Source organism: Azolla caroliniana, unplaced genomic scaffold (assembly GCF_043228905.1).
Source record: "Azolla caroliniana isolate FFs.n. ecotype wild unplaced genomic scaffold, voAzoCaro1.0.p SCAF_5, whole genome shotgun sequence".
Lineage (NCBI taxonomy): Eukaryota > Viridiplantae > Streptophyta > Polypodiopsida > Salviniales > Salviniaceae > Azolla > Azolla caroliniana.
The window spans coordinates 9,583,320-9,598,358 of record NW_028230440.1 but is presented as its reverse complement, the minus strand read 5'-3'; the positions used below and the strand labels follow the sequence as shown (position 1 = coordinate 9,598,358).

The 15,039-nt window shown below is 36.1% G+C and overlaps 2 protein-coding genes across 2 annotated transcripts; one reads left to right on the top strand and one right to left on the bottom strand.

The window, feature by feature from the left end:
• The first annotated feature begins 777 nt into the window (after positions 1–777).
• Positions 778–3,377, top strand: LOC147864097 (UDP-glucuronic acid decarboxylase 4-like). Its single transcript, XM_087319771.1, has 7 exons — positions 778–1,379; positions 1,557–1,699; positions 1,872–1,951; positions 2,190–2,273; positions 2,361–2,435; positions 2,840–2,932; positions 3,057–3,377. Exons 1-7 carry the CDS (start codon positions 778–780, stop codon positions 3,261–3,263), a joined length of 1,284 nt encoding a protein of 427 aa, XP_087175897.1. The 3' UTR covers positions 3,264–3,377.
• A 2,005-nt stretch (positions 3,378–5,382) lies between these two features.
• LOC147864096 (uncharacterized) lies at positions 5,383–9,952 on the bottom strand. The gene is made up of 10 exons (XM_087319965.1): positions 9,592–9,952; positions 8,180–8,274; positions 8,034–8,098; positions 7,648–7,691; positions 7,195–7,272; positions 6,882–7,035; positions 6,673–6,801; positions 6,359–6,475; positions 5,684–5,749; positions 5,383–5,608 (listed from the first exon to the last, which is right to left on the bottom strand). Exons 1-10 carry the CDS (start codon positions 9,915–9,917, stop codon positions 5,504–5,506), a joined length of 1,179 nt encoding a protein of 392 aa, XP_087176091.1. The 5' UTR covers positions 9,918–9,952; the 3' UTR covers positions 5,383–5,503.
• Positions 9,953–15,039: the final 5,087 nt, after the last annotated feature.

Here is a 15,039-nt window from a genome sequence, read left to right as displayed (position 1 = left end):
TTATGTTATGTACATGCAAATGTGATGATGAGAAAAGTTTCGGTTTGATGAATGAACGAAAACACAAAGAGGAGAGGAAGATGCAGGGAGAGAAGATATTATTAGATTAAAGAGGGCGAAGACGACAAAGAAGCAAGTTCTCTGTGGGAACAGAACAAGAGAATCCCGTGTTTCTTCCACCCTTGGAGGAAAACAGCTCACCACCAAATCTAGGTTGAATCTCTTTCTCTCTCTATAACTCTCACACTCCCCTTCTGTTATTCTTTTAATCTATTTGTTGTTAATCCTCTGTTTCAAATTGAAAGATTTATATGGGTCATCTTTTTCTTTTTAGGTTTTATTTTCATCTTTGTACTCTTTAAAGAAGACGATCCCTATTTAATCCAATCAAAGAAATCTACACATTCAAAATTCTGTCTCTGATTTTAGTTCATCATCTAAATTTAAATCCTTGAGATAAGAAAACAAAAGATTTTGCCAAAATTTCTTCTGGACTTTGTGATCACTAGACACGGGATTGATCTCAATTTGACCTAAATCCTTTCAGATCAAGTTTATCAAGGAGGATTGATCCACATTTTGATCTAAATTATTCATCTCAAGAAGAAGAGGATTGGAGTAAATAGTGATCTAAATCAGAGGACTAACCCAGATTTGATCTAAATAATTGAATTGAGAAACAGAGCGTTGGCCCAAATTTTGATGTGCAAATTTGATCTATATCATTGGATCTGATCTCATTCTAAAAAAATTTGAAGGGCAGAAAAAGAGAGGGGAATGATGAAGCAGAGTGTACATCGTCGACCTGAGTTCGTCTTTCCAGATGAACCATACACTTCAAAGACTGTGAAGCCATGGAGCTGGTCAAAGCCAGTACGCTACATCACAAGGGAGCAACGCCTTGTGTTCACATTGGTGGGGATGGCTATCGCAACTATCTTCTTCTTGGTTCAAGGTGACCATGTTTTCAACAAGCTTACACCGTCGTCGTCGTCATTGTCGTCATCATATAAATTGCCTTCGAGCACTAAATATAGTAGTAGCTATGACAGCTATGGTGTAAGGACTAATTCAGGAGGTAAGGTCCCTCTCGGATTGAAGAGAAAAAGCCTCAGAATCCTTGTTACTGGAGGAGCAGGGTTTGTTGGGAGTCACCTCGTTGACAAACTGATGAAGAGAGGAGATAGTGTCATTGTTGTGGATAATTTCTTCACAGGAAGGAAGAATAATGTGAAACACCATTTGGGCAACCCGAGGTTTGAACTCATACGGCATGATGTCGTCGAGCCTATCCTTCTCGAAGTGGATCAAATCTATCATTTGGCTTGTCCTGCTTCACCTGTTCACTATAAGTTTAACCCAGTAAAAACTATCATATCCTTTACAAATATGAAGATTTTCATTTAAAAGTAACTCAAGAGGTGACTTTACCTTAAGTTTGGAGACTTTAATTGATCATTGTAATTGTTGAACATTTCTCTATAGCATCCTCTAATGTTTTACAATGATTAGGATATTGCTCTCTCCTTAATGTTCTCTTTTATATTGCACAAGACAAATGTGATGGGAACACTCAACATGCTAGGTCTTGCAAAGCGAGTTGGGGCCCGGTTTCTTCTCACAAGTACTAGTGAGGTTTATGGTGATCCTCTGGAGCATCCGCAATCAGAGACTTATTGGGGCCATGTCAATCCTATTGGTATGTAAATCTGTTTGATGAAAACCACCAAAATACTCCCTGGATTTGTGCTAAAGGGAATATTCTGCCAATATTTGGAAACTCGGTATTCTTGTAAATATCCAAAACATGAGGAGTAATTTTGGTAATATTTCCCATCTTTTTAATATCCGGCCATGTTACTCAATGCCAGGTGTTCGGAGCTGCTATGATGAAGGCAAGAGGACAGCGGAGACCTTGACAATGGACTATCATAGAGGAGACAATGTGGAGGTGTGTGGGTAACACATCTTTTCGTTTCTCTTTTCAAAATGTGATATTGTTGGGCCACGTATGGGCTTATGTGAAAATTGGTGCCCTCTTTGTGGTTTGATTGTCATATAGAGACAATTTGGATAATGTGTGTTGACAACATGTTTAACATTTTAGTCATTTATTTATTCTGGATCAAAATGTGATGTGTTATGATGAGCTTCATACATAAAAATTATATTTTTCTTTCATGGCACAGGTTCGCATTGCTCGCATCTTCAACACGTATGGTCCCAGAATGTGCCTCGATGATGGCCGAGTTGTGAGCAATTTTGTGGCACAGGTGCGAAATCTTCTATTCAAGGTTTTTTAATAAGAACTTGATATTGAGGGGACATCATTCTTTCCCATTTGAACTATGATGATTTAGGCTCTTAGGAAGGAGCCATTGACAGTGTATGGTGATGGACAACAGACCAGAAGCTTTCAGTATGTCTCAGATCTGGTATGTTCTTTTTTGCCCTTGAAGTTGTATAGCCAATTTTGGGAGAAAAGCTTTATTAATAGTGTAAAATAATCACAAAAAGTGAAGCATTAGAGAAATGCATTTTATAACAAATGTGGACTTTTTGAAACCGTGGTGTTTTGAACTTGAAACCAAGACCTCCAAGTTGTAAAAGCAACAAGCTTTACCAGAACAGCATGGAGTTCATACATTGTTATTTGTAATTGCCATTCCAATTAGGCAATGCCTTCATATTTTGCTCTCATCACATTATGCCCATTTTTCCCTCTTAAATGAGGGGGATTGATTTTTATTTGCGATGGGGATGCGAGTGAATTCTAGATCTATGGCTTGTTATTCATGTTGTTGAGAGTAGTCATAAAATTATCATTTTTGATAACTAGGTTGAAGGCCTTGTCCGGCTCATGGAGGGTGAACATATTGGTCCTTTCAACCTAGGAAACCCCTCGGAATTTACCATGCTAGAACTAGCTGAAGTAAGTTTTCCCAAGAAAATACATAATTACTGTTTCTTACTATTTGCACTTCAGTGCGTATTTATTTTATTGAAGATCTGAGCAAAAACTATTTGACAACATATGCCCCCTCTTTATATCCAAGGTTGTCAAGGAGGTTATAGACACTCAAGCCGTGATAGAGTTTAGAAAGAACACTGCCGACGATCCACACAAGAGAAAGCCGGACATCACCAAAGCCAAGAATCTCTTGTCCTGGGAGCCCAAAATCTCCCTCAAGGAAGGTTTGCCTTTGATGGTTGAAGATTTTCGGCAACGGATACTTGAAGATCCAGTGGGATCCCAAATATGAAGCTTGATAATGATAATAAACTCCATTTTTGTATTATTGATGCTTTCTATTTGAGTAGCTAGCTTTCATTTCAAATACACAATTGAGTAAGGGTATTCAGATTATTTTTTTCTTCATTTGTCTCTGTACAAAACATTTTTTTTGTCAGTCAAAAATATCCCAGAAATTATGAGAGGAATTGTTCTGTAATTTTTGTATTTCCAATCATGCAGTCCTATTTATGCATCAGAAACGACGAAATTTTCCCTTCATTTTCTTAGTGTATCTCTCTGCATGTCTGAAATAAAACAGGTCTTTGAAATTATGAACTCAATTCATTTCTGGTTGTCTGATTGTCTTAAAAAACAATTACACAACCAGCTCTTAGATTGTACACAGCATACATTTGGCAGGAAAGAGGCAATCCCAGCTAGAAGTTTCCAGAATACCTATTGCTTGATTATCACATGGGCATTAGGCAGGCAATGGTGATTTCCACAGTATATAAAGAAGAATTTGAGCATTGGTTGACCATTCCAATGCAACACCAATCTCTTTGTTCTGTTTTCCCTGTTTTATTGTGGCATTCATGTCATTTGTACATATCGTATCTTGAATATAATTTGAAACCGGACATCTGTGAGCTCAATGGCTTCCAGCCATCGTATGACACGTCTCCAAAATAGGCCTAAACAGTGCTAAAATAATAATAAAATTCCGACTGTGAAGCTCCTTTGGCAACAATGAATATAAACTAAAAGTCAAGCCATGTGACCTGATCCTCTGTAATACCAAACATAGATTTACTAACCTCCCTCCAACATTGCTTATCAATAGCAAGCAAAGGACCCTGAAACATTGAACAGTCTACTTGCATCAGAAACTCGACTAGCTGATGCCAGGTGATAAGACGTGAGTAGGAACTACAGGCATTCATGGGACTGAAATTCATTCTTGAGATTTCTGCTTATGCTCCAGTAGGTGATTATCACACCAAACAAGACTCTAATAGCCTCATTGAGGAATTTAGGAGCCCCTGTTATTAATACAAGCTCTTTGAATTCATTTTGAAGCCCCTTCCAAATACAACACTGGCAATAGATCCTGATATAATAGGCATGAACCTTTAATGAGACAAGGAAAGGTAATACACAACACTAAACTCTTCATGCCATAGGCCTGGGTGAAGATGAAAATTTAGTATGTAAAATAAAAGCAATCTCAGGTGTTGGAAGGGTTCATGTATTGCAGGCTTCCCTCAATTAGCATTGCACTCTTATGTAAGTCTTTTGGAAAATATTGATGGTATTTCAAGATTTATGAATCAATGATCAGGCACATCTTCAAATTGATTCCCTTTCTATCATTGGAGCAAAAAAATGTATTGCTACTTTTTACAATAAACATGTATGAAAATGATTGCATGTATGAAACTGGCAACATCACCTGTAGAGACTTCAACTTGCACTGCAAGAATGCCTTATGGACCAGATCTTGATGAAATTCTAATTCCTCTAGGCAGTCATTTGTCTGATGTACATTACATACGCATCAATGAAGCCAAAATATAATACCCCACCAATCTCGCACTAACGTGTATAATTAATGATGCATGATGTTGGCTGAATTTGACGAGCATGTTTTTATATTAGTGGAATAATATACATCCAAAACACTAATAAAGTAATTAAATATACTTCATGTTAAATAAAGTATAGTCTGAAGAATCCCAGCCTAGGTTTTGCAAAAGCTGACATTTTCTTTATATCCACTTTAACTAACACTCAATTCTGCTTTAACTGACAAATCCTTACCCTTGGCCCAGGCTTTACAAGAAGCAGCACCTTTAATAGCCCACTTTGACCAAATATTTGGATTGTTTATCTTGACAAGTTACCAACAATCAAAGTTGCAAGCCTCCATCGAAACTTGAAATAACTCAAGAATGTAATTACATAACTAGAGAGAGAAATTACATCCCAGAACAATCAGATGGGTGCATTCACATTTAGAGGGTATCATCTCTTATCAGTGTGGCCTTTTGCATTTTGTGACCACATGATAGGCACCCACACGGACAACTATGGTGGTTCATCCAGATGTTAATTTATCACACAAAATTATTAGCTGAACCAAAGTGACCAAATCATAGTAATATAAGACCTTACTCTATCAAACAACTTTTGGTTTTACACAACCAAAAACAAGATTTACAATTGATGTTAAAAGAAAAAAGAGAAACAATATTTTCACAAAGGTTACTACATTTTTACACCCAAGGGAAGATCGAGAGGAACTATCCAATCAGACACATGCTTCCAGATGTCAGAATCCAAGTTGAAAGATCCCAATGGTGTTACAGTTACCTGCAAGGAATCATACGAATTTTAGGTTTTTCTTTTCTTTTTCTAATATCATCCATAGCCTTCTAGATTACATACATAGCCTTCCTGAAGAGCTCCAAAGTCGTAAGTATTCTCTGCCTCCCCAGTTATTACTCCAATGAGCTGCGTGATTAACACTTGGTTAATCACTTTCAGTCTTTATCATAATATAATCCATGTTTTAATGAACATGTTGCTCAAGAAAATGCTTTCATTTGTTTAAATAAAAAAGTTGCTTAAGATATATTTTAGTGTATAGGGAGAGAACTCAATTAAGAAGTGGATACTGTTTTTTATTTCTACTCATAAAGAGCTTTTAGAAGATACCCATATTACGTCGGGATCTCTAAAAACTTATGATCCTTGATCATGCTAACCCCGAGCTACTTTGTAGAAACAGTAATGCTTGTATGAGTTAAGTTGGTTCTACAAAGTGTGGAGGTTTACTCTTAACCCTTTCTTCAGCTACAGAACAAATCATGAAGAACTTAGTTTTGACCTACTACTTTCTTCAATGTTTTTTTAACATAAGATTTCCCTTTCATCTCTGAACAAATTGAGTTATTTTCCTCCTCTTATTGTAGAGATCTGATGGCTGAAAATAACACCCTGGTTTTGAGCTCTAGATGAGTAAATAATAGAATTGAATAGAATAATCTTACTAAGTATGAAACGTGATTGTTCAAACAAACTAAGATTTTCAGAAGACCCGTGTCAGAATTTCGGCCATACCTCACGCTCATAGTTCACTTTTTGCCTCCCATTTGAAGATAAGGAAGAAGTTCCAGGACCAGCCACAGACTCAACTTCTATGTTCTTCAGAGGGGAATTTGCCAAACGAGCAGCTCCCTATGCGAACAAATCACCAAATCAGATTTTTTTCATTAGAGAAAACAAATTCCATAATTATTGTTTCAAAACAACATATATATAGTCAACTTTAGTTACAGATTTCTCAGCTCATAAAAAACAACGTATATATAGCCATATTTAGTTACAGATTCCTTTATCTGAATAAAAATAACTTTTGAAACACGGATACTCACCACTGCAGAGGCTGCTAAGCCAAGTTGTGCAACACGAAGGCCAATGCCAGTTCTTTTACAATACCCTCGAGTGGCAATTTGCCACTTTGTTTCTGATCTTGATGTACCCTGTTTCGTTATCCTGAAACCCTAATAAATGCATCCACCCACTGCCTTTTTCAGAACGGTTATCATAGAGTTTCAATTGCAAATAAAACAGAGTTACCAACCTTATTTTCTGATGGATCTGTTGGTATGTTTATGTTAACAAAAGCCCCCCGAGGTAAGGATCGATTTTTACTCTTATTCATGGCAGCGTGGATAAATGGCAAGCAGAGTACAGATGCTGTAATGAAATCTTTTTCTTGGCTTTTTTCATCCTTCCTGAAAGGTTCAGATAATGTTTCATGGGCACAAAACTTGCATGGACTCTATTTCGGTAATTTCTCTAGAGAAATTAATAGCGACTGAGAAAATATGCACCAGAATGCTGCAAGAAAACATCACTTGATCTAAGCAAATGTTGTTAGGCCCTATACATACCAATCAAGGGAAAGTGCAAGTGAAGGCACACCAGAAATAGATGCTTCACGAGCTCCTGCAATTGTTCCGGAAGAAAATCTGCAACAGAACAAACCACTATCAGAATTTGCACAAGATAACAATAAGAAACCAATCTCCAGTTTTTATCAAACTCAGAAAGTAACTTTTCTTGAGGATCTCATCAAAATGTTTTGCAGTTTTCCATGATTTATTTTTTTTCAAGTCAAATGTATATAAATGATCAAATAAAAAGTTTACAAAATATCACAAATTCAAATACAAAAATAGATGTTAAACTAATGAAGGCAGCATTAAGTTCGCTGTTTATTCCTAATAATAAGATACATTGGTAATGAAGAACTAACAATGCCAAGTTCTACAATTTAACCCACAAAACAAGTTCTTAAACAAAATGGCAGAAAAAATTGGCAAACGGATCAGTATGTATATTACATATGATATCCACAATTGGAGCCCTTGTTTATTCCACTTATGACCTGTAGCATTAATTATTTGTTAGTATCAGTAATGGGTACAGAAGGAAAAACACATCCAATCACAGTATATTCTTAATTTGATTCTCAGCATTTTACATACAATATAAGAAGGTTAATAACTATATAAACCTACCATTCAGACAAAGAAAGATACAGTGACTATGACACACTTAACAGTATAGCAGAAACCAAAGTCAACCACCATTTTGATATTCTACTCTCAGATGACCAACTGTTTAGATTTTGACATCTGAACAAAATCCTATCATAAAATCAATCACATTTTTATCCTAATCAATCCTGTATAGACAGTTAACAAAGTTAACAATAATTAGTGTGTACCAGACTTGGCATCTTATGGAACAAAACCCCTGATAAGCTAAGTGATATGCATTCAGCAGGTGTACCTGTGCGACATTTAGACTGGTTTTAAATAAAACTCACAGAGAAAATAGGAAAAGATTTCAAGTCAATTGAAGCTTTCTTGCCTGAAACTTCATAGGCAATAGCACCATCAATATTGACTGGAGTTACTTCTAGAACCTTCCGTGGTGATATGGCATGATCCATCCTAGAATATTCACTGAAAAATATTTGCAATGCAAAAATAAATAAATATCTAGGGCTATTGTTGAGCCATTTGTTAACATAAAACTGTTGAGAAAACCTCGTTATTTAATATATAATTATGTGAAAGATGGGCTACAGAAGAATGCCTATCTTATACTTGAGATAGATTATTGAACAAAACATTCATAAGGCCAAACTTACAAGGATAGGGATGTTTTTATAATAGGAATCCTACATGATTAGGAATGAATTTGGGATAGGCTGTTGTAACAGTCCAGATGCCATTAAAACTAGTGTTATTCGACATGGTTTTGAAGGTTCTATTTATTAACAAATGGAGAGACAGATAGAACAGACAGACAGATTGGAATAAAATCTTGATGTAATAGACCCTCAACTTCCAAACAAACATCCCATTGATGATGAGAAAAGCGTGAACCTTGCATCTTGAATCTGGTAAAAGGTCTTCATTAAGTTGATAGCTTTTTCTATATATGTGTCTTAACTGAGTTTGAAACTTTCAATTTTATGTATTTCATATTGTAATCATTGTTTGGGTTTCATATACCTCTCACTCCCACAAATTGAAGAATCCAGTTGAAGAGCAAACAAGAAAAAATAACATGTCTAGCACCTTGCATCTTAAGTCGGTTTTAATGACATCTTTCTCAGGATTAGTCCACACAAAATATTTGGAGTTTCGTAGTAGAACATGTATAATGTCTTACAAGTCTTTACTTGCTATGCCAGAATTCATTAAGACACAATTGTCATCGCATTTATGAAGACACATAAATGCAATGATGAGACAAGAGGTTTATGCCAGAGGCTATAAATTGCATGAGGGCAACATACTCCCAGCTTGATTTAATTTCTAGCCAAAACCAACTTCTTCAACAAAGCAATGATGAATCCTTATAGAAAACCATTGCTTGAATGCTTCTTAGGTTGGTTTCAGGATGTTTCCATCATGTTTAGACATGCCAAAAGTTTCAAATCAACATTTTTATCACAGTATCATGCCAACACAAAACACTACTCGTGGCTTGATCTAATCAGCTGCCAGTTTCATGCTTTTTCCAAGAAAACAATGATGATTCCCAAAGGGAAAGCATTACAAAAATTATCCCTAGACTTCTTTTCAATCATTCTTAGGCATGCCTAAAGTTTCAAATCTACACAGATATATGAGAAACAGTGGAAGTGTAATAGTTAAGAAGAGGGGATAAACAAATACACGTATAGATACAAACAAACACATGTATATTCATACATACACACATAATATAGCATAATATACATATATACATTTGTTTACGTTGCAACTTACCAATCAGGGGTGCAAACATAGACATTGTAAAGGCCCTCGGAAATTAGGGCTTCCACCATAGCTCTAAGTCCCAAAGCTTGGATTCCCTCTTCGTTCGTAAGCAGCACAACAGGCCGACTATCGGGATCACCTCTCTCGATCTCGAAAGAGCCACTAACTTTCTCTGCCCTCTCCATTTCACTTTCTTCTTCAATCTCTCCGTTTCTGCTCTGCAGAGCCCGCTTCAGATTGGTGAGAAACGCAGGGGAACTTCCATAGCTCTTCTTCTTCTTCGTCGTCGTCGTCGTCGTCGTCGTCTCCTCTTCTTGTGATGAATCCATGTCCATATATGAAGAGAGATTAAACAGGAACGGAAAAAAAAATTAGGAGACGAAGAAGAAGAAGAAGAAGACAGGAGAGCGCGTATTTGGTTTATGGAAAATGCATCATGGGATGGATAGGAGGAGATAATATGCAGAGGAGGCAAATGAAGAAGAAGAAGAAGAAGAAGAAGAAGAAGAAGAAATCTGCTGCTTTCTTCCTTCTCTCTCTGTGTCTCCCTTCAGTTTTTGTTATTTCCAAAAAAGCTCTCTCTCTCTCTCTCTCTATCTCTCTCTCTGTTTCTGTGTGTATGTATGTACTTTGCTGGGCAGGGGAGGGCCCCATCTCGGATAAGGACAAATTTGAGACACACACACAAGAGAGAGAGAGAGAGAGAGAGAGAGAGAGAGAAGGCTATGGATAGATGGGTGATTTGTGGGCGGGGCCCGCCTAAACCCGATCATCGGCTCGTGTCGTGGTCTCGTCCGCATCTGACTTCCTCTCCTTATGCCTTTGTGCCTCCGGGAATTCCTCTATCGCGCTCTTGAGATTGGTAGGTTTGCTCGTGTTCGTGTCCATATCCGGCTTCACATTTTCTGATTGCTGGTAACAACTTCTCGTGACTATACACAATTGTACTGTTGTGCATGTGCTCGTGTCTTTTGTCTCGTGTCATGTGTATGTGTCCGCAGATGCCGAGCTTGACTGTGGGAAACTTCTTCATCCGCAATGCGCAATAAATACATCACGTAAAATGTCTTTTTCTTTGTTTGTCTGCATTCCGTAAGTGAGTTTTGTTTTTTCTCATGTTTCATGGCAAAGTTATCGAAATGTTGTCAACGTCGATACGTTGTTAGGTGAAACTGTCGTACAGTCTATCTGAAAACAAAGCATGGAGACTCATATGCTTTCTTCTAGTTGATTTTACGACTAATATGGACAATCAAAAGTAAACATGGGAACTTATTATTCAGTACGATTTTTTATTTTTTGCCATGACCTTTTGAATGCATGGGTAGAACGACTTCGATATGTGATCATGCCGACATTCCCCAATATATGGTCATCATCAATGTTGGCAATTTCAAAAATGAGCATGATGAAATACAAAAAATATTATAATTTATTTGTAAGTGAACATATATTTTAGAGTGGCGCCAGCAAAGGGTTGATTGCCCTCGCTAAGATGTAACCATTTCTTATCTTTAAGGCAATGTTATCGTTTTCAACCTTTCGTCGTAGAAGCTAGATTTGTAAACCCCTCCCCTGTAATAGCAAATTATTAGTGCATGTGATGTCAAACTAAAGAGAGTTTACACATATTGAAATGGTAAAAATCACAATCTTTACCCTTGCACCGTATTTCCATTGTGTGAAATCTCTTATGTTTTTATAAAGGACAATTCTTTTACATTTTTGTTTTTATTTTTTCCAAAAAAAAGAACAATGATGAAGATCGCATGAGGTTGGAGAATTCTTTTACATTTTGTGTCTATGTTTTTATGTATACATGCATTGTCAAATGAAGAAAATTTAGTTTAGGTCCTAAATTCTAATACATTTTTCTCCTCGTAATAAGCTCCTACTTTGATTTACCAATATCCACAAAAATCACAATATTTATATAACACCTTCCAAAACAAACAAAAGATCTTGATTCAATGTAGATATTGAATGCATATCAAATTGCTTGAGATTTTCGACTACTAATTGTTGCCTTGCCTTTTTTCGCTCTACCAATACAATCCACCATTTTAGTGAATCATCTCATTATTTGACCTTCCTTCAATATGGTCATGATGACTATCCTTTATAGTTTGATGTTGGATCCATACAATCCAGCAACCAATATGAACTTTGCACATCTATCAAGTGACAAGTTGAGATATTTGGTCACATGGTGAGAATGTAGACTTCAAACTTGTTTTAATATGTTTCCTTGCAGTTGACATAGACACATGAGACCAATGACGAACCTTGCATGGAAATATTACAACATTCACTTGGCTGATTACAAATAACACACACATATCAACTTGAGCATTTTTTAACTTGCAATGATACCGAGGATCATTGCATTTGACTCATTTGCCTAACATTTGATAAATGCAACCATGGTGGTAGTGCCACATAAATGGAAACAACTTTACTTGCGCTAATTTTGCAAATTTATCGTTCCCCAACAAGATTGAAAGTTCAGGACAATGCATGTAATTGGTTAAATCATTAACCTTTAGTGAAATAAATCAAATGGCCGTGTCACATGAATTGTATGTGCATTTAAGAGGATTTATTTCTTTGATAAAGTTACAACAATGTACCAAATGTAATGGTTGATGATTATATAACACGTAATTTTGATTGCCTATCATATTCAAATGGTTATTGTTGAAGCCACACACATGTACACAAAATCTATATGAAATCATTATATGTTATTGTTTCAACCAAAGTGTTAATGTGCGCGTTATGGATGTCCCTAAAGAAAACTAAGAAAGTTAATGTAAATGTACATTCGGGTTTCATTGATTGCATTAAAGCCATGAAGTTGACTAAATCATATCCCAATGAAGTTAATAAGTGTCTTGATTTTCGCTATCACATAAAAGAAACGACGTCAAAAAATGAAAGAATTATCGACATGATAAGCCTAGACCATATAAGCCACAATGTACGATATTGAAGGTTTGTCAACATGTTCACGTTTTTTAGACTTGACCGAATATTACGTAAGCAACTTGGAAACGATTTATTTATTTGGATTCAAATATGTTATTGGCTTTTTAAAAGTTTCTTTAGAGTTTGTGTACAAGCAATAGAAGAATGGGCATCTAGAATCAATAAAACATCCAAGATAAAAAAATGGACCTTTTAGAGTGCTTTGAAGCGTGATCAAATGAGGACAACCTCCCGGATGCCTTTTGAAGGGTAAATATAAATATATATACACATATATGAGTCGTGCTTTTACAAAAACCATGTTGAGCAAATAGTGTGCTTTTCATATAAATATTTTCAGGAACCACGTTCTTTCCACTAAGTGAATACCACCAAGAGACTACTTCACATTACTCTAAAATATGTACATGGTAGATGGGGCGAGGGAAAAGTACACTCATCATTTTGGTTGAATTCACTATTGAGATGTTTGAATAGTAAACTAAGGAAAAATATTGAGCCTTAATTTAAACTAAGAAAAAGAGATGTATCAAACAATGGCACTTTCCTTCGGACATAACTAATGTATATACATCTACGATTGAGTGTAGAGGTGGAGATGACATTGATGAACGTGGGAGGCATGAACAAGTTGTTGTTGGTAACTTTGGTACATGTGAATAGAGGAGACAATATATTCCTTTTTCATGAATGGTTGGTGTATTGTTGGGTAATCCACACAGAAGTCTAGTCATAATTTTTGATACTTAGCCATCCTCAAATTCACCAAACAAGTAATATTGTTCCTCATACTTATTAATAGTATTATTCATCATTCTCTTTCCCACATAGGTTCACCATTGTAACTCGTAGGACAAAACCCAAAACATGACCCTACCAATACAGTAAAAGACAAATATTGATACATGCATTCATTCTTCGGGGAGGGGGGGGGGGGCAAATTTCCAAACATATTCATGTTGGTTTTACCTTCTAGAATTGATGAAAAAAATGTGAATTGACTTATGCATATATAAAATAAATATCGTTCACACTCATTTGATGACTTCAAATTTCAATGTAATATTAGTATGTGTTGTAGTGCTTGGCACATGGATATGGTACAACTTAATTCTAGTTGGGATTTAAATGTTAACACCTAATATCTCTAGATCCATAATATGTATAAATGGGATTTAAGTGCATCACAAGTTTAGATCATTTTGAAAAAATTATAATAATTGAAAATCCTCCATTCTTACAATAGGAATTTAACTTAAACCAAGATATTATTGCACTCAACCTTCAATGTACAATCATGCGACCCAATATTTTGTTGAGAATTGACCGGCCACAACCGGTTGTCACATCTACGTATGCGGGTGCAAAGATCGAGAATGCCAATATGCAGACAAACAGAAAAATAGGAAGTACAAAGACACAAGATATTTTACGTGGAAAACCCGAATTGGGAAAAACCACGAGAGCCCACATACTTTGAACCAAATCACTAATAGAAAGAGGAATACAATAAGGAGACTCAGAGGCTATTAAGAAATGAGCTCAACAAAAGCATGTGATGCTTATTGGTAACTCAGATCTTCTATAGTAGCTATTTGGAAATTAGCCACTATTCAACATATAGGTAAAACAACTATTTAGCTATTCACAACTATTTTAGCTACTCGCAGCTATTTAGCTACTCACATCTAATTAGCTGAATATGTAAGTCACTTATATACTTAGGTAAAAAAGTAAGAGTAGTAAGAGAGTGAAGTAAGAAGAGAAACAGAAAACAGACAAGAGAGGTTTCTTTGTGTAATGAAACAGAACAATTTTGGGCTACCACTGAGGTGAGTCTTCTTCCCCCCTTTTCTTTCTCTCTTGAACACACTAACGATCCAACACATCATGATCCGTTGTGCACTAAGAAGAGCCGTAGCACTTTCGTAACATGGCATTAGAGCAGAGTTGCTCATAAAGAAGAACAATACAGATCTAAGAAGATTTCTCTATTTGCTGATCTGAATTAGAGAGAGTTGCTTGTTGAAGTAAATCGTAGCTAAAGCCCTAAATTGAAAGAGAGATGGCTGTTGAAAATGAAAGCCAAATAGTCACAGGAAAATTGGATAAAAACAATTTCCCTGTGTGGAAATTTAGAATGACAAATTTCCTGATGGGAAAAGGATATTGGGATTATATTGAAGGAGACCTAGAAGAGGCTCTAGAGATCCCCGAAGAAAATGCAACCATTGCACAAATCAAAGCATTTAAAGACTGGAATCAAGGGGCAAGAAAGGTATTGCATTGGCTATCACTTAGCATATGAGATTCGATGCTTGGACATATACAAGATGCCTTACTTCCAAAAGAAGCTTGGGACAGTTTGGTGAAACTATTTGCAGTAAACACAAAGGCTAGAAAGCTTTAGTTGAAGACTGAACTAAATACCTTGGAAAAAGGTAAGATGTCAGTTAATGAGTATGCTCT

Excerpts from the sequence above, each read along its gene's own strand:
- LOC147864096 (XM_087319965.1), bottom strand. The coding sequence starts at position 9,917 with ATGGACATGGATTCATCACAAGAAGAGGAGACGACGACGACGACGACG. Across the intron at positions 8,099-8,179 it reads TATTGCCTATGAAGTTTCAG|GTACACCTGCTGAATGCATA; the intron begins GCAAGAAAGCTT and ends AATGTCGCACAG. Across the intron at positions 5,609-5,683 it reads GAGCTCTTCAGGAAGGCTAT|GTAACTGTAACACCATTGGG; the intron begins GTATGTAATCTA and ends GATTCCTTGCAG.
- LOC147864097 (XM_087319771.1), top strand. The coding sequence starts at position 778 with ATGATGAAGCAGAGTGTACATCGTCGACCTGAGTTCGTCTTTCCAGAT. Across the intron at positions 1,380-1,556 it reads CCAGTAAAAACTATCATATC|AAATGTGATGGGAACACTCA; the intron begins CTTTACAAATAT and ends ATTGCACAAGAC. Across the intron at positions 2,274-2,360 it reads TGAGCAATTTTGTGGCACAG|GCTCTTAGGAAGGAGCCATT; the intron begins GTGCGAAATCTT and ends ATGATGATTTAG.